Source organism: Schistocerca piceifrons, chromosome X (genome assembly GCF_021461385.2).
Source record: "Schistocerca piceifrons isolate TAMUIC-IGC-003096 chromosome X, iqSchPice1.1, whole genome shotgun sequence".
Classification (NCBI taxonomy): Eukaryota; Metazoa; Arthropoda; class Insecta; order Orthoptera; family Acrididae; genus Schistocerca; species Schistocerca piceifrons.
The window spans coordinates 447,758,989-447,783,584 of NC_060149.1; the positions used below are offsets into that span (position 1 = coordinate 447,758,989).

The following is a 24,596-nucleotide window of genomic DNA, read 5'->3' on the forward strand; positions in this document are numbered from 1 at the left end:
CTAATATAATTTTCTGTGTATCCTTTTGCAATTAAATCTTAAATTAGTTCTACTAGGATCGATGGGCTGTGTGCTCCTATGTATAAGAAGGGTAAAAGAACTGACCTACAAACCAGTATCCTTAGCATTGTTGTGCTGCAGAATTCTTGAATATTCAGTTCAAATATAATAAATTTCCTTGAGACAGAAGAGCTTCCACCCACAAATAAGCATGGAGTTAGAAAGCATCACTTCTGCAAAACTCAACTTTCCTTTTTGTCGCATGACATTTTGTGAACCGTGGATGATGGGCAACAGGCAGATTCAATATTTCTGGATTTCTGCAAAGCATTTGACAAGGTGTCCCACTGCAGAGTGTTAACAAAGGTCTGAGCATACAGAATAGCCTCCTAGATATGTGAGTGGCTGAAAGACTTCTTAAATAGTAGAACCCAGTACATTGTTCTCATCAGTGAGTGTTCATCACAGACAAGGATTGTTCCAGGGAAGTGTGATAGAAACACTCTTATTCTCTACGTACATAAATAATCTAATAGACAGGGTGAGCCACAATCTGTGGTTTTTTGCTGATGGAGCTGTGATGTATGGGAATATGTCAACATTGTGTGACTGAAGGACGATACAAGATGACTTAAACAAAATTTCTGTTTGGTGTGATGAATGGCAGGTCGCTCTAAATGTAGAAAAGTGAGTAGGAAAAACAATTCCGTAATGTTCAAATACAAAATTAGTAATGTATTGCTTGACAAGTCATGTCAATTAAATGTTTAAGCATTACACTGCAAAGGAACATCAGATGGAACGAGCATGTAAGGAATGTAGTTGAGTAGATGAATGGTTGACTTTAATTTACTGAAGACTTTTAAGAAGGTATGGTTGATCTGTAAAGGGGACTGCATATAGAGCACTAGTGTGACCCAATCTTGAGTACTGCTTGAGTGTTTGCGATCTCCAGCATGTCAGATTAAAGAAAGACATCAAAGCAACTCAGAGGTTAGCTGCTAAATTTGTTACTATTAGTTCGATCAAATGCAAGTGTCATGGGCATGCTTTTGCAACTCAGGTGGGAATCCCTGGAGGGAAGATAACAATCCTTTCATGGAACACTATTGAGAAAATTTAGAGAACCAGCATTTGAAGCAGCCTACAGAATGGTTTTGCTGCTGCCAATGTACATTTTGTATAAGGACCACGAAAATTAGATAAGATAAATTGGGGTTCATACAGAGGTCTATGGACAGTAGTTTTTCCCTTTCTTTGTTTGCAAGGGGAATAGGAAAGAAAGTGACTAGTAGTGGTACAAGGTACCCTCCACCATAAATGATATGGTGGCTTGCAGAATATGTTTGTAGCTGCAGATGTTGATGTAGAATGTGTATTTTGTGGTGAGAAGTGTACTTACTTTTTGATACAGTTCTGTTTACATGAATACACTTTCTCCAGCACACTTCCAATCAAGAGATGTGTGATGACAGATGGTCTGTCTAATATTCACTAACAGTTATCACACCTCTTCACAGGATTCAGAATATTTTACAGCAACAAATCTCTATAATCATAGGATAGGTGGAAGTCAGGAGTGCCAATTACATATTTTTCATCCAGGAGGTCCAGAACACACACAGTACTTCTTAGGTACTGGTAAGCTTTGTAAGGTAGCCTCTAATTGATAAGGACAATACACCAGAAAAAATTAGTAATTACTATTCTGATACGAAAATAAATTCCACACTTTCTAATGCAGGGGAATCAACAGCTTCCACAATTTTGCTTCATTTTTCATTTTTAGCACAAAGCAGTGTTCCTACATCTCAGTTTTAATAACAAATAGTCATCTACAATCAATAATATTCTTCTAGAAATTGTTCCAAAAATTGCCAGGAAATATGTGTTTACATTGGCTTTTGCTCAGCCTAAGTATGGGATCCATCTTATACAAACCTTTCTAATAGTTAATTCTGTTTATTAATCATTTTTAGTTTCGGGTTGTCCTTCATGTGGATCATCCTCAACAGCACTACCCCATTTGAATTCAGCTACCAGTGGTCATTTCTTTAACAGTTGAAAATTATGTGTCAGAATTCTTACAAATTGTCACTTACTATGGATGAAATACTTTGGATATAAACTGTCCTAAACAATGAGTTTTATAACAGCATTTTACTGAGTTTATCCATTGGTAGGAAACACACACAAAGTGACTATCACATGAACAGTATAAGTCTGCAGATTGGGTTGACACTTGGCTTCCATTATACTGCATCATATGACAACATAAAGGAAATAACATTTCATTGATATCTTTGATATCTCCAAATCCTCTCAGAAATTTTCTTCTTCCTCTCATCCCCTTTCTTCCTGTCTGGTGCCCTTTATCCGGTCAGTGTCAGACTGTGACTGCTATGATGCTTCTCTTATTTCACAGAGAACAACCATAATGATACATAGGCTATTACACAATGGGATTGCCACTCCCAAAGGCATTTTAAAGCTACTGCAAGCTCCCACAGTGGAGGAATCATCGCACTCCTTCTGTCTGCATCTAGTGTAATTGTATGGCCAGATGTGACATGTGTTACAAGGTGTTCACACATTGTGTAACTTAGGTGGTATCTGGCAACTAGCTCAGTATTTATGTAAACAGATGTGGATAAATGCCAAAAAACCATACCCAGGCTCACCGGTATAACAGCCCCCATTATTAATCCATGAAATGGATTTGATCTGGGCCCAAAATGCCTCCCTGCATTCCAGAAGCAAGACTTTAACATGCTTGGCTATCTGGATGGGTTCAACTTTCCCTCAGTGTCCTCTTCAAATTCTTCATCAGACTTAGTTTGTAAAAATCCATCTTTATTGATTTCTTTGGCAACATATTTCAAAGGATGACTCCTACTGATGTGTCATGTCTGGAATCTTCTACAAATTACAAGATTTTATTCATAATGACATCATCATAAATATAATCCAGGATCTCATTGTAGTGTGTATGCAGTACATATTTTATACATTTTCATGAAGTGATGACTTGTCACTGCAGATTCAATTATTTTCATTGAATCTGTATATGCACCTATGAGATTGCACTTTTAACTTTACCATTAAATAAATGTCCACATGTTATTTCCTATAGACTTTAACCATAGATTATGTACACACATGAAAAAAAAATTGCATTACCTCAATTCCGAGAGTACTGAAATCTGTACACAAAATTGGAATAGAGAGCAACATCAACATCATTTTTGCCCTTTTTATTGCTCATGAAAACCACATGTAGCATGTTGTACCACTATACAGCAAGACCTTCAGAGGTGGTGGTCCAGATTGCTGTACACACCGGTACCTCTAATACCCAGTAACATGTCCTCCTGCATTGATGCATGCCTGTATTCATCAAGGCATACTATCCACAAGTACATCAAGGCACTGTTGGTCCAGATTGTCCCTCTCCTCAATGGTGATTCGGTGTAGATCCCTCAGAGTAGTTGGTAAGTCACATCGTCTATAAGCAGCCCTTTTCAATCTATCCCAGGCATGTTCAATAGGATTCATATCTGCAGAACATGCTGGCCACTCTAGTCAAGCAATGTCATTATCCTGAAGGAAGTCATTCTCAAACTGTGCACGATGTGGATGCAAATTGTCATACATGAAGATGAATGCCTTGCCAATATGCTGGTGATATGGTTCCACTATCAGTCAGAGGATGGCATTCATGTATCATACAGCCATTACGGTGCCTTCCATGACCACCAGCAGCATATGTCGGCCCCACATAATGCCATCACAAAACAGCATGAAACCTCCACCTTGCTGCTCTTACTGGACAGTGTATCCAAGGTGTTCACCCTCACCAGGTTGCCTCCAAACATGTCTCCAATGATTATCTGGTTGAAGTCATATGCGACACTCATTGGTAAATGTTTATCTTCAGGAGTTCTGGGAACTGAGATGATGCAAAACTTTTTTTGATATGTGTGTGCTCTCAGATAATGACATTATGATTAAAAACATACATCATATTCTTTTATTGTGTGGTAATGACACTATGTTTATATTTAAACTTTTCTGTAGTTGAATCTTTTCTCACATAAATAGTGTATTCACCCTTGCTTTTTTTTTTTTTGTATTGTTAAGAGTGGAATAGATATCACCTTCGGCCAATGAGTCTGGTAATATTTCTCATACGTTACCTAGTTACCATACCTGCACGATCTTTTTCAAGTTGCACCTGTAAATATGCAAATTCTGTATGTGTGAATTGTAGTCAGTGAGGCTGACTGCCATGCCTGGATTCGATTCCTGGTACTGTCAGAGATTTTCCCTTGGTGAGACAATGGGTGCCCTCAGCCTTGTATGTCCAACTGAGAAGCTATTCAGTTGTTTAGTAGTGGTTCCAAGGTCAATAAACATGACAAAAACCTGGAGAGTGGTGTGCTGACAACATGCCCCTCCATACCACATCCAATGATGCCATTGGCAGAGGATTACATAGTAGTCGCTGAGGCCTGAGTGGCCTATCTTGGGCCAGAGCATGGAACTTTACTTTTTTTTGTATACATTAATTTGTTTTTCTTAAGACACAAGGGAATTATAGAAATTGGCTGCAAGTGGGCATTGATTGAATTCAATGGGGAAAGTTGAGAATTTGTGCTGGGCCAGGATTCAAATCTGAGTCCGCTGATTACTAGGCAGATGCTCTGACCATTAAGCCATCCAGACACAGTGGCCATTGCAGTTGTATGGAAGACCGCACCACACTTTCCATCAGACCCAAACTCTCATCTTATCCACACACTACTAATGTAGTGCCCCTTGCCCATTAACCTTATTACTCACCACATACAGGGTGATTCAAAAAGGACTTTACAACTTTGAAAATTCATATAAATTAAGTCATAGTATCTACAGAGGCGACTGTAATGTCAATTTGTAGGAAAATATATCAAGTTTTGTCTCGCTTAGTTCAATAGTGTCGAATCACACCATAAAGAGTGCTAGTGGCAGTTGTGTTAAAGGTGGCTGCCTCCACTGGACCCAAGTGTGCTAGCTGTGTATTTTCATTTGAAGGATCAAAGTCGGGGTAATTTCCATACCAAGTACCATATGCTAAAGATCTTCCTTGTAGACCTACAGTTTAAGAGTGGCATAAATGTTTTGCAGAAACAGGGTGCTTGGTAAGACATGGGAAATCATCAGTTCATCCAAGCACATCTGACAACATTGTTGAGTGAGTGAGACAACGTTTCATCAACAGCCCTATGAAATCAACCTGGTGTGCATCTTGTCAACTGCAGATCCCATATACGACTGTTTAGTGTGTGTTGAGAAACCATTTGCATTTGAAACCATACAGATTGATGATCATACGAGCAATAAAAGATACTGATGAAATTGAGTGCAAGAACTTCTGTGCAGTTATGTTAAATCGATTTCATGAGGATGAACATTTCTAGGACACAATCATCTTTTCTGATGAGTCGATTTTTCACTTAAGTGGCAAGCTTAACACCCATAACTGTAGGATTTGGAGCAGTGAAAATCCACATCAAACATTGCAGCATGTTCATGATAGCTACAAACTGAACGTTTTCTGTGCATTGAGCAAGAACAATGTGTATGGCCCCTTTCTTTCCATGAGAGAACCATCAACGGTATAATGTACCTGGATATGTTACAACATTTTTTGAGACCACTGATTGATGATCTTGACCAAGAATGAAATGTTTACTTCATGCAAGATGGTGCATGAAGGTCAGTGGATTGGCTGTGATGCGTCAATTGCATGGCCCCCACATTCCCCAGACTTGAGACTCCTGTTTTTGTTCTTTTTTTTTAATGGCATTCATTAAGGATATCATGTTTGTACCTCCTGTGCTGGCTTCTCTACCCAAACGTAGCACAAGAATTTATGCTACCACTGAGCATGTTACACCTGCAATGCTACAATGATTTTTGGAAGAAATTGACTTCCTATGGGTTGTGTGCAGGATAACCAGCGGAAGCCACATACAACGTCTTTTGTTTAAGGAAATAAACTTGATGTGTTCCCTACAAAATAACACTAAACCCAGCACTATGTCTTCTTTAAATAAATTTATATGAATTTTTAAACTTGTAAAGTCCTCTTTGAAACACCCTGTACATATACTTAAGGTGAAATGGCTAATAATCTCTTCAGTTCAGATGTACACCAGACTTGAACTCTTGTGGAAATTGACAAAATGCTGAGAGTAATGAGGACAATGAGCAAAGAGGCACTACACTAGTAGTGTGAGGATAAGTTGAAAATTTAGGTCTGATGGAGGTGTGCTTGGGTAGCCTACACAGCAGCAGCGATCTCTGTCTCCAGATGGCTCAGTGGTCAGAGCATCTGCCTAGTAAGCAGGAGACCCAGGTTTGAATCCAGTCTGGCACAAATTTTCAACTTTCCCCATTGGTTTCAATCAATGCCCAATTGCAGCCAATGTCTGTAAGTCCCTTGTGTCTTAAGAAAAACATAGTTAATGTATACAAAAAAAGTAAAGTTCCACGTTCTGGACATAGATAGACCAGTCAGGCCTCAGTAACTACTATCTGATTCTCTGCCAATGGCATCATTGGAGATGGTATGAGGGGCATGTTGTCAGCACACCACCCTTCAGGTCGTTGTCAGGTTTCTTGACCTTGGAACCACTACTAAACAACTGAGTAGCTTCTCAGTTGGCCTTACAATGCTGAGGGCACCCTGTACCAGTCATTTCACCTATAGGAACTGACAAAATGCCATGTGTAATGAGGATAATGGGTAAGGGCCACTACATAGGTAGTGTGCAGATAAGTTGAGAATTTGGGTCTGACAGGAAGCGTGCTACAGTAGTCAGTGCAACTGCAATCACCACTGTGTCCAGATGGCTTACTAGTCAGAGCATCTGTCTAGTAACCAGAAAACCTGGGTTTGAATCCTGGTCCAGCACAAATTTCCAACTTCCCCCATCAATTTCAATCAAGTCCCACTTGCAGCCAATGTTTGTAATTCCCTTTTATGTTAATTCACAATGGCTGAATTGTACTACCACAAGTCCAATATTTTTATAAAAGTGACCCAGAGATGAACATAATTACTACTGCATACTGCTTTCTTTGTCTGAATGTTTATGTCACTATTTATATGATCAGATTTTCATTCTGTAGCACAGTATCTACACATATACCTTAAGAACTGCTTTGTAGTCATACATTTAGGTTTCACTTAAAAATTAATTTTAACATAAGCTATCATTTCATAAAACTCACAATAAACCAGTTTTCTTACTTCAAAACACACTCGTGAATCTCAGTGAGTGGCCAGATCTCATGAGGTGGCAAATGTACATGAGATGGTTGCTGGCTGCTGAAGCCTATGCAGTGCATTTGCCTCCATACAGTCCTGTTGCAAACACATTCTTAATGCCCGACTTTCAAATCAGGGGTGATATGACTGGCAGTAGAGCTTCAATCATCTGTATGGCTTTGGGGAGGCATGATCATGCCTATTTGTCAGACACTTGTGGTCTCCCTATGCAGCATTTCATGTATTTGGAAACAATCTCACTGTGGTTTTGAAGATCCACCCTAGACAAATGTTAACTTGAGAAATCTAAATTCTTGTGTAATTTTGATATGCTATGATCCATGCCCCAATTATCATTCCACACCGAAGTTCATTTAAACTCTGACCTGCTGCCATAGTCACTGCAAGTGTCTACAAATGATTACTCAGTTACCATACCTATATATCCAAGTCTGCTGCACTTAACCACAATATTTGGGCATCACAAATGGCATATCTCCAAATGAGACAATGCCTCCTGAGACTTTTAGCCACATAGTTCACGTAGTTTTTGGTTTTACAGTGGCAATATGCCTAGTAGAAAACATCTGCACTTAAATGACAGACAAATGTAATAGTTACACATGATTTCTGGGATATTCTATCTCTAAAGCTTATATTTGAATTTGCACAGGTAGAAAATCATGATAGCTGTGTGTATGACTATGTTGAAATCCATGATGGCCATTCACTGGACAGTCCACTGCTGGGAATTTTCTGTGGTTACAAGCTGCCACCAGACATCAGATCAACAGGAAATAAGATGCTTGTGAAATTTGTCTCTGATGGTTCTGTTCAAAAAGCAGGGTTTTCTGCATTATTTATGAAAGGTAAGTATTATCATTTAGCTAATACTAGCTATAACTGGTCAGCAACAACTAATATTGTAGAGCAATATTTCTGTAATTATTTGTAACAGTAAATATTAGAGAATCTATTACACTGTGTGTACAACTGTAAATATAACAGACTGTCTCTAAGTTTGAGAACAAAGCCATGGGCAGTGAATGGAGCACATCCAACACAACAAATGGAAACTTTCAAATGAACCATATTCTTTAGCACTGACCAATAGACTATGGGAACGGGATGGTAATCGAGATGTAGAAAACTTAATGCCCATGTATGTCGTAGCTCGTATATACTTACACTTGACACTGTGTCCGTACAGAATGAAGTATAACAAAGAACTGACTTAGAGTTCACAGATATTAAGTTTCGTAGGTACAGAGTACTACAGATGTCGAAGGGTGAGGGCATGCAGGTGTCGATGTCAGTGGAATCAGTGGAAATTGTATGCGTACGCAGGTACCCCACAGATACTTTCATCTCAAATGAAGCGGGTTCGGGTTGTGCAGGCGGAGCAACGAGATGCAGGTCCATTTCATAGTCAGTCAGCCACCATGGCCGGATGAGACAGCGGCTGGCCCTGGAGTAAGCGGGCGGGGCAGTTGATGGTGTGGTGGAGGCGTGTGTGGCCCTTAAGTGGATCAAGCCATCCATAGAAATGAAAGCATGTATTGATGCTCGGTCACATTCGTGTCGGAGTGTTAGGTTGTGTGCAATGTTGATGTGTAAGGGGCTGTCTGATGGTGGGACCTTGGGATCTGTCAACAGAATGAGCACTCGGTTGTCGAATACCACTGTAGAAACATCGTTCACTCGGTACGGCGGCACGCTGCAGGGCAAACTGATGGTAGGTGTGTGTGTCTCCGACGTTGGAGGTGAATGCGCAAAACCTGCACAGGGTGAAACAGGGGGCGAGGTCAGGAAACCAGCTAACAGAGGCGAACAGTCTTCAGCAGAAGAGGTGTGCAGTGAGGTTGATGGGAGCACATCTTCATTCTTGATCAAGGATGGATCATCTGCAGAGTCTGACTGCAGTGGTGTGAGACCATCAGGGTGAACAAAAGCCAGATTCAGGCAATGCAGAGAAACTATCTGTGTTCGGTCTTTAATCATGATATCAAAAGTCGTGTCCCCTCACTGCAGGACCTTGTACGGGTCAAGATAAGGACGTTAAAGAGGCTACCTAACTGCATCATCATGCAGCATGTCATGGGTGCAGTCGGGGATTGTGGTGGAAACATAAGTCTCAGGCAGTGAGTGACTGATGGGCGGGTGCAAACGCGTTTGTTGAAAATGTGTACACATCCGGCTAATGAAATCTGGCAAGGGGGGAAGATCCTCGCTAACCTGTGGAAGAATAAGTTCTCCCGGTAGGACTGGATTCTCGCCGAAAACAAATTCGGATATAGTCCCCTGTAGGTTAGGTTTATAGGTCAAGCGTAGACCAAGTAGCACCCATGGGAGAGCTTGCGACCAGAGACTGTCATGGCATTGAAGGGCCGTCTAGAGGGTGTGGTGCCATCTCTCCACCAACCCATTGCTTTGTGGGTTATAGGCAGTAGTGTGTGTTTTTTTAATACTACAGATATTGCAGATGATGGTGAAAAGGGAGGATTCGAACTGTCGACCCTGATCGGTGGTGATAGTGGTCAGGCACCCAAAACGAACAATCAATGAGCCAATGAAAGCCTTGGCTACCATCTCGGCAGTAATTTTAGGCAGAGGGACAGCCTTGACCCAGCAAGACAAACAGTCGATAGTTGATAAGATACATCTATGGCCCTCCAAAGGAGGAAGAGGCCCGATCAGATTAATATGTACGTGACAGAATCGGCCTGCGGGAATGTCGAACTTGCCCAGAGGCGTGGAGGTGTGGCAGCTGATCTTGTTGCGCTGGCAAGCAACACAGCTGCATGCCCAGGTTTGACAGTCCCGTTCTTCCAAACAAAACGTTCTGACACGAGGTGTGTGATGACATGAATGCCTGGGTGGGCTAGGTTATGCAGGGTGTCGAAAACCTGTTGCCGCAGCCCGGGTGGGAGCAAAGGGCGTAGGGTGCCGGTCGAAGAATCACACCACACCTCATCAGAAACGCCAAGAAATTTAGCCTTTCTGAAAACAAGTGATGTTTGTGGGTCTTATAGGAGAGCCTGAGAATCTTCGTCAGAAGCTTGGAGGGAGGCCATATTAGAAAGATCAATGATGCAGAAACAACACTGATGAGCGAGAAGAAATCTCCAGCAATGTTATCTGCACCCTTGATGGAATGGACATCCGTTGTGAATTGAGAAACCAGGTCAAAGTGGCGGTAACGTTGAGGCACCTCAGATGGGTTGCAGAACGCTTCTGCCAGTGGTTTGTGATTGGTGAGGACAAAAAACGAACGTCCCTCGACGTCATGGCAAAAATGTTTGATTGCCTCGTAAACAGCAAGGAGTTCTCTATCAAATGCAGAATATTTTCTCTGAGCCGTAGATAATGTCTTGGAGAAGAAATGAAGGACAGAGACCGTGTCGCCCTTGCGTTGTTGCAACACTGCCCCCACCGCAATGTCGCTGACGTCCATATTGATAAATAACTTGGCCGAGGGTCGGGGTGGGCGAGATTCGCAGCGTGAGCTAAGGAAGTCTTCAGAGCCTTGAAAGCCTCTAGATTAGATTAGATTAGATTAGATTAATACTAGTTCCATGGATCATGAATACGATATTTCGTAATGATGTGGAATGAGTCGAATTTTCCAATACATGACATAATTAGGTTAATTTAACAACATACTTAAGTTAATATAACAACTTTATTTTTTTGTGTTTTTTATTTTTATTTTTTTAAATTTTTTTAATATTTTTTTCTTAATTTATATCTAAAAATTCCTCTATGGAGTAGAAGGAGTTGTCATTCAGAAATTCTTTTAATTTCTTCTTAAATACTTGTTGGTTATCTGTCAGAATTTTGATACTATTTGGTAAGTGACCAAAGACTTTAGTGCCAGTATAATTCACCCCTTTCTGTGCCAAAGTTAGATTTAATCTTGAATAGTGAAGATCGTCCTTTCTCCTAGTATTGTAGTTATGCACACTGCTATTACTTTTGAATTGGGTTTGGTTGTTAATAACAAATTTCATAAGAGAGTATATATACTGAGAAGCTACTGTGAATATCCCTAGATCCTTAAATAAATGTCTGCAGGATGATCTTGGGTGGACTCCAGCTATTATTCTGATTACACGCTTCTGTGCAATAAATACTTTATTCCTCAGTGATGAATTACCCCAAAATATGATGCCATATGAAAGCAATGAGTGAAAATAGGCGTAGTAAGCTAATTTACTAAGATGTTTATCACCAAAATTTGCAATGACCCTTATTGCATAAGTAGCTGAACTCAAACGTTTCAGCAGATCATCAATGTGTTTCTTCCAATTTAATCTCTCATCAATGGACATACCTAAAAATTTGGAATATTCTACCTTAGCTATATGCTTCTGATTAAGGTCTATATTTATTAATGGCGTCATACCATTCACTGTACGGAACTGTATGTACTATGTCTTATCAAAATTCAGTGAGAGTCCGTTTACAAGGAACCACTTAGTAATTTTCTGAAAGACAGTATTGACAATTTCATCAGTTAATTCTTGTTTCTCAGGTGTGATTACTATACTTGTATCATCATCAAAGAGAACTAACTTTGCCTCTTTATTAATATATAATAATAACAACAAATGACCCAAGACTGACCCTTGTGGAACCCCATTCTTGATAGTTCCCCAGTTTGAGGAATGTGCTGATCTTTGCATGTTACGAGAACTACTTATTTCAACTTTCTGCACTCTTCCAGTTAGGTACGAATTAAACCATTTGTGCACTGTCCCACTCATGCCACAATACTTGAGCTTGTCTAGCAGAATTTCATGATTTACACAATCAAAAGCCTTTGAGAGATCACAAAAAATCCCAATGGGAGGTGTTCGGTTATTCAGATCATTCAAAATTTGACTGGTGAAAGCATATATGGCATTTTCTGTTGAAAAACCTTTCTGGAAACCAAACTGACATTTTGTTAGTACTTCATTTTTACAGATATGTGAAGCTACTCTTGAATACATTACTTTCTCAAAAATTTTGGATAAAGCTGTTAGAAGGGAGATTGGACGGTAATTGTTGACATCAGATCTATCCCCCTTTTTATGCAAAGGTATAACAATAGCATATTTCAGTCTATCAGGGAAAATGCCCTGTTCCAGAGAGCTATTACACAGGTGGCTGAGAATCTTACTTATCTGTTGAGAACAAGCTTTTAGTATTTTGCTGGAAATGCCATCAATTCCATGTGAGTTTTTGCTTTTACGCAAGTTTATTATTTTCCTAATTTCAGAGGGAGAAGTGGGTGAGATTTCAATTGTATCAAATTGCATAGGTATGGCCTCTTCCATTAACAGCCTAGCATCTTCTAAAGAACACCTGGATCCTACTATATCCACAACATTTAGAAAATGATTATTAAAAATATTTTCAACTTCTGACTTTTTGTTCGTAAAGTTTTCATTCAGTTTGATGGTAATACTGTCTTCCTCTGCTCTTGGTTGACCTGTTTCTCTTTTAATAATATTCCAAATTGTTTTAATTTTATTATCAGAGTTGCTGATTTCAGACATGATACACATACTCCTGGATTTTTTAATAACTTTTCTTAATATAACACAGTAGTTTTTATAATTTTTGATAGTTTCTGGGTCGCTACTCTTTCTTGCTGTCAGATACATTTCCCTTTTCCGGTTACAAGATATTTTTATACCCTTAGTAAGCCATGGTTTGTTACAAGGTTTCTTACGAGAATATTTAACTATTTTCTTGGGGAAGCAGTTTTCAAATGCATTTACAAAAATGTCATGAAATAAATTATATTTTAAATTGGCATCAGGTTCATGGTACACCTCATCCCAGTCTAACTGCTGTAGGCTTTCCCTGAAATTTGCAATTGTTAAATCATTGACTGAACGTACTACTTTGGAGGACTGTTTAGTATTGCTGAATGGAGCTATGTCATATATTGTAACTAGCTGTGCACCATGATCAGAAAGACCATTCTCAACAGGCTGAGCATTTATCTGGTTAAACTTATCTTGGTCTATAAAGAAGTTATCTATCAGTGAGCTGCTATCCTTTACCAACCGAGTAGGAAAATCAATAACGGGTGTCAAATTGAAAGAACCGAGTAATACTTCAAGGTCATTTTTCCTATTACCCTCTTTCAGAGAATCTACATTGAAGTCCCCACAAATAATAATTTGCTTCCCCCTGTCTGACAGATAGCACAACAAGGAGTCCAAATTTTTCAGAAATAGATGAAAATTTCCTGATGGGGACCTATATACAGTTACAATTATAAATGTGCCTTTATTTAATTTAAGCTCACAGGCACATGCTTCTATATGTTTCTCTACACAAAACTTTTTTGTTTCTATACTTTTTGCACAATGATAACTTTTGACATATATGGCAACTCCTCCCTTCTCCATATTTTCTCTCATTACATGTGCAGAGAGCTTATAACCACTTACATTTACCTTATCCATATCAGTAACAATGTGATGCTCAGACAGGCATAGTATATCTATTTCATTCTCAGCTTCTAAATCTTCTAAACAAACCAGAAGCTCATCTACTTTATTCTTTAAACTCCCAATATTTTGATGAAATATACTTACATTATTTTTAATTATACTTTTATGAGAACCTTTCCTTATTCTAACATTTGCAGTACTCTCCTGTCTGAGTTTCTCATTGTGCTTAGGCCTAGTTCCTATACCAGTGGTCACATGGTGTTCAGAGAGGCAGATTATGTCAACTGGGTTGGGTGACTTTAATTCATCAATGGAATTACCTAGGACTGAGATACAACTTGGTGGAGATAAAATTTCTGGTGATTGGTGAAAATTTATTATTGATAGCTGTGATTGGTGATCCAATGTGCTAGAATTGTGCTGTTTAATTTCTTTCCTAAACTGAAGATTTGTTTCAATCTTGACCTCTCGTAGAACTTGACATCTTTCTGTCTTACCTATCCTAAAAAAGGTGCTGCTCCAACACCTGTAACCACTGGTATTTTACCATTCATGGCAGTGCCTCCCCCCCTTAAATTTCCTGCTATTACCCCAGCCAGTTTCCCCTTCCCTTTCCTGTTGAGATGTAGGCCGTGCCTGGTATAGTCCCACCTACTGAGATAATCAACAGGAACCACACCAATATGAGCCCCCACACCCGATCCAAGCAGTCGTTCCAACTCCAAATTAACTCTCCCAACAGAAGAGTTCAAATGAGGCCGGTCATGGCGTCTCAGGACAGATACAAATTCAACATTGGTGTGTCTCGATGCTGACGCAATCTTTACCAGGTCACACACTATACTGTACCCAGGATCTCTGTCGATGCTGTTCCCTGGCCCTCCCACAATAACCACGGTGTCTTCCCTGGTAAATCCTTTACAGAGTGAACCTAAATCCTCTGTCACCTGATCCAGACTAGCACTTGGTTTGAAAAAATTTGTGACCTGGTATTCTGGTCCTAATTCCTCCTGCAGAAGTTGGCCTACACCTCTGGCATGAGAACTGCCTAACAACAAAACTTTCTTCCTTTTCGATGACTTTCCTACATTCTTTTTCAATTTCCTATTGAAAGTTTGTTGTGTCCTGTCTACACCTACCTCTGCTTGAGGCTCATCAGTTTCTAACTGAAGCAACAGGTCAAACTTATTTTTGACATTCACCACAAAACTGTCAGACTTAGTTCTAGGCCTATTCCTTCTGCTACCTGTTGCCACTTCCCACCTCTCTTTGCCTTTCTCCCTCCTTAACCTGTCCAGATCTTCCCTAGCCTGATCTAGCTCAGCCTGAAGGGCAGCAATTTTCCCCTCCTGTTCCACTATCTTCCTATCTCTGCTGCAAATCCTACATAGCCACTGATGAGCCTGATCCACTTTCCCAACATCCACGCCACTGCAGTCCCCCCAGTGAAAAAAACTACTGCATCCATCACACCAAACCCCGGAACTAACAATTCTACGGCAAGTCAGGCACTTCTCACTCATGGCAAAAATAATACTTTAGCTAGAATAAATCAATTAAATTACCGAAAATCAAAAAAGACGTTACAAGAATTAAGCCTATTCACAAATGTATATAAGCAAGTTTCTCATTTAAAATTCCGCTGTTTTTCTGAGATCTGTATTAAAACAACGAAGGTATACGCTATTTATTATATATTTCACTCGATGGAATGAAAAAAAGGACAATTAAACGAGATACTTTAACTTTGATTCTCCAAAAACGTTACGAGAATTAGGCCTATAAACAAATATATATAGGCAGGTTTCTGATATAAAGTTACGCTGTTTTTCTGAAATCTGTATTAAAACAATAAGGCTATACGCTATTTACGGTAGTTTACTTATTTGTTACCGAGAAACTAGTTAAATTACCATGAAACAAGAAACAAACACGTTTACAAAATTTAAGCCTAAGCGCGACTTCGCGAAGTTACGATCTTTTCGTGTTTTCTGAAAAAATACGCAGAGAAAAGTCAAACCTTTAACGGCAAGACTAAACGATACACTAATGCACGCATTTAATTTGTTGTCGGCGTTAAACTAAATTATATTCCTGTCTAAATCACTTAACTTTCTGGAAATGGTTTCTGGCGTCACTTACTCGGCGGCCATCTTGGAAGTCTGCATCAGAACAGTCCAAGAGATGGGTTTGATACCGGAAGTTTGTTTGCCTGATAGCGAGTCCATCAGGGGTACCTGAACAGTGGCGGCAGAAGGCAGATGGTGACGATAGTAATTGATGGTACCGAGGAAACAGCATAGCTCTTTGTAAGTAGCTAGGAGCGGCACAGACGTGATAGCCTGCACACGAGATTTGGGATGCTGTATTCTGTCAGCGGAGACAGTGTAACCTAGGAAGGAGACTGACACATTGATGCAACTAAAACTTGTCTTTGTTGACCTCGACACCATTGGAGTTCGAGGTCTGGAGGACCATAGACAGATGATTTTCATGTTCCTCCGCTGAGCTGCTGAAAACGACTATGTCGTCCAGATAAGCAAAGCAAAACTCGAACTGTTGCAAGATAGAGGCAATGAAATGTGGCCACATTTGCGCCGCATTCTTTTGGCCGAAAGGCATGAAGTGGTATCAGAATAAACCAAGCGGCGTGATGATAGCCATCTTAGGAATGTCTTCCAGTGCCTCAGAAATCTGGTGGTAGGAGCGTTTACAATCATAACACGGAAAACTGTGGCGCCTAATAACATATGAGTGAAGTCATTGATGTTCAGCACTGGATAATTGTCCATGACAGTATGAGCATTTAAGCGTCTGTAATCACTGCACATTCGAAAAGATCCATTGTGTTTGGGGCTGAGGTGGATTCGTGAAGACCAGTTGCTGTCTGAAGGTTGCAAAACACCTGCCGCCAAATGTTCATTAATCTGCTGCTGGGGCGTGTGCAACTTGATAGGGTTGAGGCATCGGACCTCATATCTAATAGGAGGGCTGGAAGTGGTAACTATCATGTGTGTCGTTCCATCAGTGGCGGAAGAAACTGAGAATTGCACATGAGATTGGTTAATGGCCTGGTGCCGACTCTTCAGATGAGTAGGGCACGACGAGGTGTAGCCGTTAGCGTGAGTGTGGAAAGGTAGCACAAAAGCCACATGTCTCTTACAGGAGCTAGGCGTGCACTTGTGTCGAGGGGATGGGTGCGCACGCAGCGCTGAGCGAAGGGGAACGGGTGGCGACTGTCCGATGTTTACCTTGAAGTGGACAAGCAGCATGGGCAAGAGCAATGCCGGCATTGCATGTGGGAGCACAGTGGCCGCTGGGTCATGTGGCCGGTGAGTGAGAGACGGGGCATGTTTTTCAATACGCGCAGTAGCTATCCGAGAGTTGGGCATGGTCGCAACGTGCGTGCAACTGTCATTAACAGCACTGTTTGAAACACATGGCACTGGATGAGGTGTGTGCGACGGAGGGGGTGGGTGTGGGGGTGGGGGGTTGGAACTTCACATGCAAGTAAAGTTTGTGGACTAACCTGGTGACAGTTCGAGCTAGGCTCGGGCGAGCAATCTTGTTTAGCTGGCAGCGCCATGGACTGCAGTTGCAGAAGCGAGGTACGAGCTGTGATGAGCTCGCTGTAAGTGGATCCAATGCGTTGTTTCAGCTTCTCATTGTTGCTGGCAGAATTGCGTCGCTAAGTTGTATTCTGACAGTAGGTCGGTAACACAAGTCACAATGTTGCCCATGAGGGCAGAGTACTCACGTATGATATTGTATGTTGTGGTGGAAACAGAGGTGTACGTGCATGGTATGTGAGTGTTCATAGGATGGTGGAGCACTGAACCCTGTACGACAGTTGGAGATAGTTAGTAATGAGACAAAAAATCCATAGCAAGGATAGGTTCATCGATGTCGGCAATGTAGTGTGTTCACGGAATACTTAGAGAAGGAGATGGGGTCACCATAACCTTTACTGAGCCTCAGGTAGGTAACATCGACAAGTTGACAGCTCATGGAAGTGATTTCATCTGTGAATAAATGGGTGGAGCCATCGAAGTAGGTATGATCAACATGTCAGCACCAGTTTCAACCAGAAAAGCTAGACCTGACGCAATGGCAGTCACATAGAGACGACCACTCGGTCGGGTGGATGAGTGAACTGAGTGTAATGTAAGAGGATGCCTGCTAGGTTCCCCGCACGACTTGATGCCTCTTAGTACCTGCGGTCGGTGTTTGGGTGTTGGCATGGCAACCTGCACTTCTTGGCGTCAGTGCCGAACACTTTGTGGTACCAGCAGAAAAGGTGAGCAAGGTGAGGAGGAGGTGGACACTGCAAAAGTGGGGGCAGCTTGTCCTCATTGATTTGTTCCAGTAAATAGACCAGTACATAAGGTGCATGGGCGATCCTGGAGCCCTCAGACAGCAGAGAGAGTGAGCCGACGCTGCCAGGAGAAGTAGATGAGGTGACAGCGGAGCAAGCCCTACCTCTGCCAGCTGAAGGTCGGTATGCAGAGGAAGCTGTGCTGACGAGTGGTGTGGAATGAAGTGGCTGATGTTGCCACAGCAGCGAATACAACCAGTCAGCGTTGCACAAGCAGGAGCTGATGAACTCGAATGAGTTTGGTAACAGATGGATCTGTAGATCGTTAGGTAGTTTGGCAGACCACACAGCCCATAGCGTGGCGTCAAGCATGGTATGCTCGAGCAATTGAAGGGGGTGCCAGAGTTGTGAGGGGGTTCATTCCCCCATGTGCTCCTCGTAGAGAATCTTGATTATTAACTCTTGTGGTGAGCAGGCAAGCTGTTCCATTATAGTCTTCTTTGCAAACTCGTATTTTGCTGCAGGTGGCGGCGAAAGGAGCGGGTCACAAATCAAATCTGAGTGGTTGTGGAGGGGTGTGACGAGGCAGAGAAACTTTGAGTTGTTGTCCGACACATGATGTAACTCGAACAGATGCTCAACGTGCGCATACCACGATGCCAGGTTGTCCTTGTATAAGGGCGGTAGCTTCATCAGGCTGCCAGGAGGGGGTGACAAAGGCAGGTTCGGTGTCTCATGGGGTAGCGGCTGAATTCAGGTTAAGTCAGAGGCCGGCACAGTAGGCCTGGATTTAAATCAGGCGAGCGAATCCATAGTAGCGGCAGCTGGTATAGTTGATTGTGTATCATGAAAACATGGCTCGGCAGGCACGGACGGTACCATGGAAACCAGTGGATGGACGGCACACGAGGGGGGCCCGGAAACTGGACTGTGAGTGATGAGTGCTGGATGGAAACGACCCGCTTCCGGAACAGGGTGAGAGACTGGCGCAACAGACACAGGCGGTGCTGTGGGAGTGGCAGGCAGTTGAGCGACTGGGAACGGGGACTTCCGCAAGTGATGGGGCAGGGGGGGTTGAGAATGAGAACGCCACCCACATGGAAACTATCTGATGCATAACATGCCTGTAGTGCATGTGGCGGGCCACTGAGGCAAGGTAAGGGGTCCATGTTACGCAAAACACTGAATTGTGCATGTACATTAGACACAACTGGAACACCACGTGCATGGAACAGATGCGGTGCGGTTTGTAGTAATGGCAGCATTGCACACAGCCTGACAGTAACTGATGTTGCATGACGGTGAGTGGCTAAACACATGTTCAAATTGAGATCACTTTGTTCTTGAAACACTCAAATTGAAGATACACAATTCGAAATATTGTTCAGTTCACATTTAACTGTCAGATGGGCATAATCTGGTGACACAAAGCCTGAGTCAATTTTTTGATCTAACGGTGTAGATGTCGACTGTTGAAAACTAATGAGATTAGCACATGGCGTTGGTTGAGAATGTGAATCACTATGCATAAATGATGAATACACTGTTGGTAAAGAAATGATGAAACTCAGTGAGCAGAGATGTGCTTCCACATCTTTGAACAAGGTGTTGTTTGGTGTGGTCGTTGCATAGTGCATATAACCTGTTGCATAACCACTGGCGTGGGAGACTCGAAACATGAATGAACTGTGGGGCCACCACTATGGGGAAAGGATCTGTAATTGGGATACAGAAAACTTAATTCCCACATATAAATCATAATTACAGATTTTCGAAGAAACATAAAATTATGAATTCATACCTTTTTACCACATGGTGTGGTTTTCCGGACATGATATACTTTTATAGTGACTGATTTCTTTCACAGTTTGTGATCTGCAACCATATACAACTTAATCAAGACAAATTATTTAAGCAAAAATTGCGATTTGGAAACTGTTATGGCTATGCCTGAAAGTAATTAATTCTATGTGGAAAGTTTTGTGTGTGTGTGTGTGTGTGTGTGTGTGTGTGTGTGTGTGTGTGTGTGTGTGCGTACATGTTACAACTTCAGGTAAATCATTTATATAAATAATGAAAAGGAAATTTCCAAGAACAGATCATTGATAAAAACCCTTCACAGCTGGGAGACATTCTGACATTTAATTATTTACATTAACTAACTGTTATCTGTTGTCCAAGTAAGACTGCGTTAGGCATACAGCATTCTCTCTCACTCCGTAGTGGTAGAGCTTCTTTATAAAAATATTATGGAAAAAATATCAAAAGCTTTCCTGAAGTCCAACAGTGTTGCATAGATAATATCTTTATTTTCAAAACAATTGTATATTTTCGCTACCATTCACTCAGCTGCTTTGACTGTAGAAAGACTGTATCTGAAACCATACTGTGAGGAGGTAAGTATATCATTATGTTCAAAATACTGACTCATCTGTTTATGCATACAGTTTTCTATTATTTTTGATATTATGTGTATAAGTGATATTATTCAATAGTTATCTGGAGATCCTATATCTCCTTTCTTATGTATTGGTAGGACTCCATCATAGAATCTTTGATCTGAAAGGTATCCCATGCTAATGATCTAAGATCTTATCACATTATGGTGTTTTATTGATGACTGTGATATTGGTACAAATGAGGAACATCAGAAAATAATACCACTGCACATGTCACTTTGAAGTGCCCTGTTTACAAATGTATATTAGTAGGGACTGATTTGAGAAATATGTATGTGCTTACTGTTCCACTACAATTTTGGAGGAGTAGGTTATGTTCTACCCATAATATGACTTACCACTTTAATATGGTTGGTAGTACTGTCTGCAATTTTCTTGAAAATAACAGGTGTTTCAGTTATGGTTATTGCAGTCTCCTTCATTTTCCTGCTATTGGCATCATGTGTAATGTTGTTTGGAGCTGACAAACACCAAGCCTCCATATATCAATTTAGTGAACAAGCTGTATTGCAGTTAGCAGTTAAACTTTATGTGTTGTATGTGGTATTTAAAATATCACTATACTGATGTAGGAATATGGAATGATGAATCACAGTTTGGAATGCATAAGACCACTAATTTCACTTTTTCTCAGAATATTGTTTTATCTAAATACAGTTACAGAAAATATTACGTGATTCTTCACTTTGCAGCCTAGTCTCAGTACGTTTAGCTTATAAACTTGATATGACGGCTGTTTCCAACACTGTTAGATTATTGTTCATGGACTTGAAACTGCATCTCTGACTGTCATGACAAGTCAGAAACTTCCAATTTTTAAAAATCTGTCTAGATTTCACTGTCAGATACACCCCCAGGCTTTTTGGATAACTATTGCATTTTCATCTGTCTTTACTGAAAATAACAAGAAAAATGTGACTTTCAGGAGCAAGTGATAAACAGACTGAAAATAATTAAATACAAAGAAGAAGAAAATGGCAGCTGTATAGTAACATAACACTTTTGTTACAAAACCACAGGAAAGTACACTATTCAGTGCACTGTATATCCCACTCTCCATGTGGTTTACACAATCCACACATTATGTTACAAAAATAAGAAGAAAGTTATATGTAATTGTGAGGCTTATCACCAAATTGGTGATTCATTACTTAGACTAGGAAGATATCTATAGAGGAAAGCCAACAAGACAATTAGAGAGTAAAGAAACTAAGATAAAATATTACTAAAAATTACAGGTACAGTACTAGAATGATGGTTAGCAGTTAAGTGACTTTCACTATTAGTAGTTATTCATATTAACTGGCCACTGCAGCAAATTAAATGGCAAGGTTTTTACTGTAATGTTGCTGATCATGTTCTATAGCAGATACTGCATGTTGCAAGGGCATGCAGCTACATTTTGCATATTAATTATTGCAGAACACTTAGTAATAATTGTTACAATGTGGAATATTGTTCACTGTAAACAGTTTATGATAAGAATATGGTGTTTGTGAAAGGGTTATAGGAAAGAACAGAGACTTACAATGATTATTAGAATCATTAACTTACAGTGATGAAGACAGAGCTCTGTGGACGTGGTAGAAGACATTTAACCTGCAAAGTTAAGCTTTCAAAAAGTCGTAGACTCTACCTAAGTTTTTCACCATCACTTTAAAAACTCATTTTCAATACTTTCACTTACTACCATCTACTAGTCTCATCACTAACAAATGATTTCATACAACACAATTCATGGCATATGCCAATAAAGTGATAGCCTCAGGTATCACCTGATGAAGACAAGTCACGTTGTTGAAATATTGTGCATGGCTGACACTGATACCTGGCAGAACACTCGACACCCCAAGAGGTTTCTTTGTACTTCAAACTTTGATTTATAAAACACTTTTTCCTAACATAATGTTTATGTTCTTCCTCTTATATAAATTATGTTGTCCATGATTCATCATCTATGATTTTTTTCCATCACATTATCCTTTCTGTGCTGTAGTGAATCACAAAATAAAAATTTTTAGTTTTGGTTCTGGTACCTTCCTTCTGCTCTTTGCAGCATGTCACCTTCCATATTTATACTTCTTATTCTTCTGCTACACCATGTAATCACATTATATGGTGAATTATTATCTCTTGAAGATGCAGTAAAAATATATCCACTATACTAGGGAGCAGCAAACCTGGTGTCTGGATGGGTAAGTAAAGAAAGTACTACCTCCATTTTTATGCACACTTCTGCCACTAGTGTCATCACTTTACTCCTCAGTTTTCAGGAATCAAAAGCTTTTGGCCTGGGCATGTTTATCCAAACCTGGAAAACTATGTGCCAGTGGTAGTATGAATGAAGTACATAAACCCTGTTAAGGGTAGGTGTTTGTTTGGTAGTGATCACTTTTTCCACTGTCACCTGGCCAGCAAATGTTGCAGAAATGACACTGTGGCAACAGTGTACACTTAAGTCATGAACCAAGCCAGCTTAGGCCAAAGGCTTCTCATTGGCACTTAGAAGCTGCAGGAAGGCGAGGAGTGGGAGAGGTTGTCTACTCCTCCCAACACCACTTTCACTGCACCTTAGTATAGTTCAATTACTCACGCTCTCAACTCCAAATTAACAACAGGTTAATTTAAAAGTGAAGAACCCCAGATCTACTTTATTTAATCTACCCTCCATTCTTTGTCAGAATGAGTGGCATGAGGCATTTCACTAGGGAAAAAATTGGACTACAACACCATAATAAAGGCAGATTACGGCACAGATACTATTAACTCACACAAAGTGAATACTTTGAAAATCCACAATACATTTTTATAATTTGATTGGTCTGTTTCTTTATAAAATCTCAAAGTAAGTCACCATTACTAGTTGACAGACTATTTAATTCATTGTATAAAATAATTATACATACTGCACAATTCTGATATTAATTTGTAAGGTAATAATTGTAGTCATGGTCTTACTTATTCTTCCTATGTACAATACTTATTTGCCTGTAAGATAATAAGTATATTCACTGTCTTAATAATTCATATTATGTATTAATTTACATTAACTTAACAGCTATATCTAAACCAATGACTACCATATTTAATCATTCCATTCACCTTTTTAGTATTTTTGGTAGTTATTAACTTTCCTATATTATTTGTATTCACTATCTTGTTCATTTTTATTGTATATAAATGACAAAGAATATATCATCTCATACAATCAGTGACTAATAAAGGTTCTTCATTTTTATCCATTCTTACAGTGGAAAATGTTCTATACATACACATAACACAACATAAAATCATTCTCATGTTTCTAATTTTACTTCAAATGTGATGAAATTCATTTATAACTCACAGTTTTTGTTCAGAACTAGATGAATGTGCACTACAGGACCATGGCTGTGAACACAACTGTATTAATACACTGGGTAGCTATGAATGTGGCTGCAAAATTGGTTATGAACTTCACTCAGATGGAAAACATTGTGAAGGTTAGTATTTACTTTGTAGTTGAATACACCATTATCTTGCACAGAGTGATGTGTATAAATATTGTTATTAATTAAAGTTGTGTTAGGGATTGTAGGTATATCAATGTTACTGGTGGCTGCACTAAGGAGATCCAGAGTTCAACCCTTGAATCTTGGATTTTGTCCACTTAAATACAGTATCAGCAATTTTTGGTTTTTTTTTTGTGTGTGTGTGTGTGTGTGTGTGTGTGTGTGTGTGTGTGTGTGTGTGTGTGTGTGTCTTGATTTGTTTGTCTTACATTGGTCAAGGCTATTGTCCTTTCCTTGTAGCATTTTTCATTGCATTTCACCATGTTTAATTTAATCCCCATGACATAAATACTATCATGTATTTTTTTTATTATTTGTATTGAGATGTTATTTGTTTCACACAATGCCAGTGAAAAACTGACAAAATTCTATTCCACTATGAAGTCTAAGTTTTCTTAAAGTTTGTGAAAATTTTTTGAATAAACTCATTGAATAGCATTGAGTCATGCAGAGAAGCATAAAAAAGACTGTCATCTTTGCTGGCATTTAGGTGAATCCTGAGCT

The 24,596-nt window shown here is 40.0% G+C and overlaps 1 protein-coding gene across 1 annotated transcript in view; it reads left to right on the forward strand.

The window, feature by feature from the left end:
- The window catches only part of LOC124721889 (tolloid-like protein 1), a 577,505-nt gene that overhangs the window by 446,314 nt on the left and 106,595 nt on the right, over positions 1 to 24,596 (forward strand). The window contains exons 10-11 of the mRNA XM_047247042.1: positions 7,989 to 8,184; positions 23,901 to 24,023. Of these exons, the coding sequence (XP_047102998.1) occupies positions 7,989 to 8,184; positions 23,901 to 24,023 (319 nt within the window). The remainder of the gene's footprint in view (positions 1 to 7,988; positions 8,185 to 23,900; positions 24,024 to 24,596) is intronic.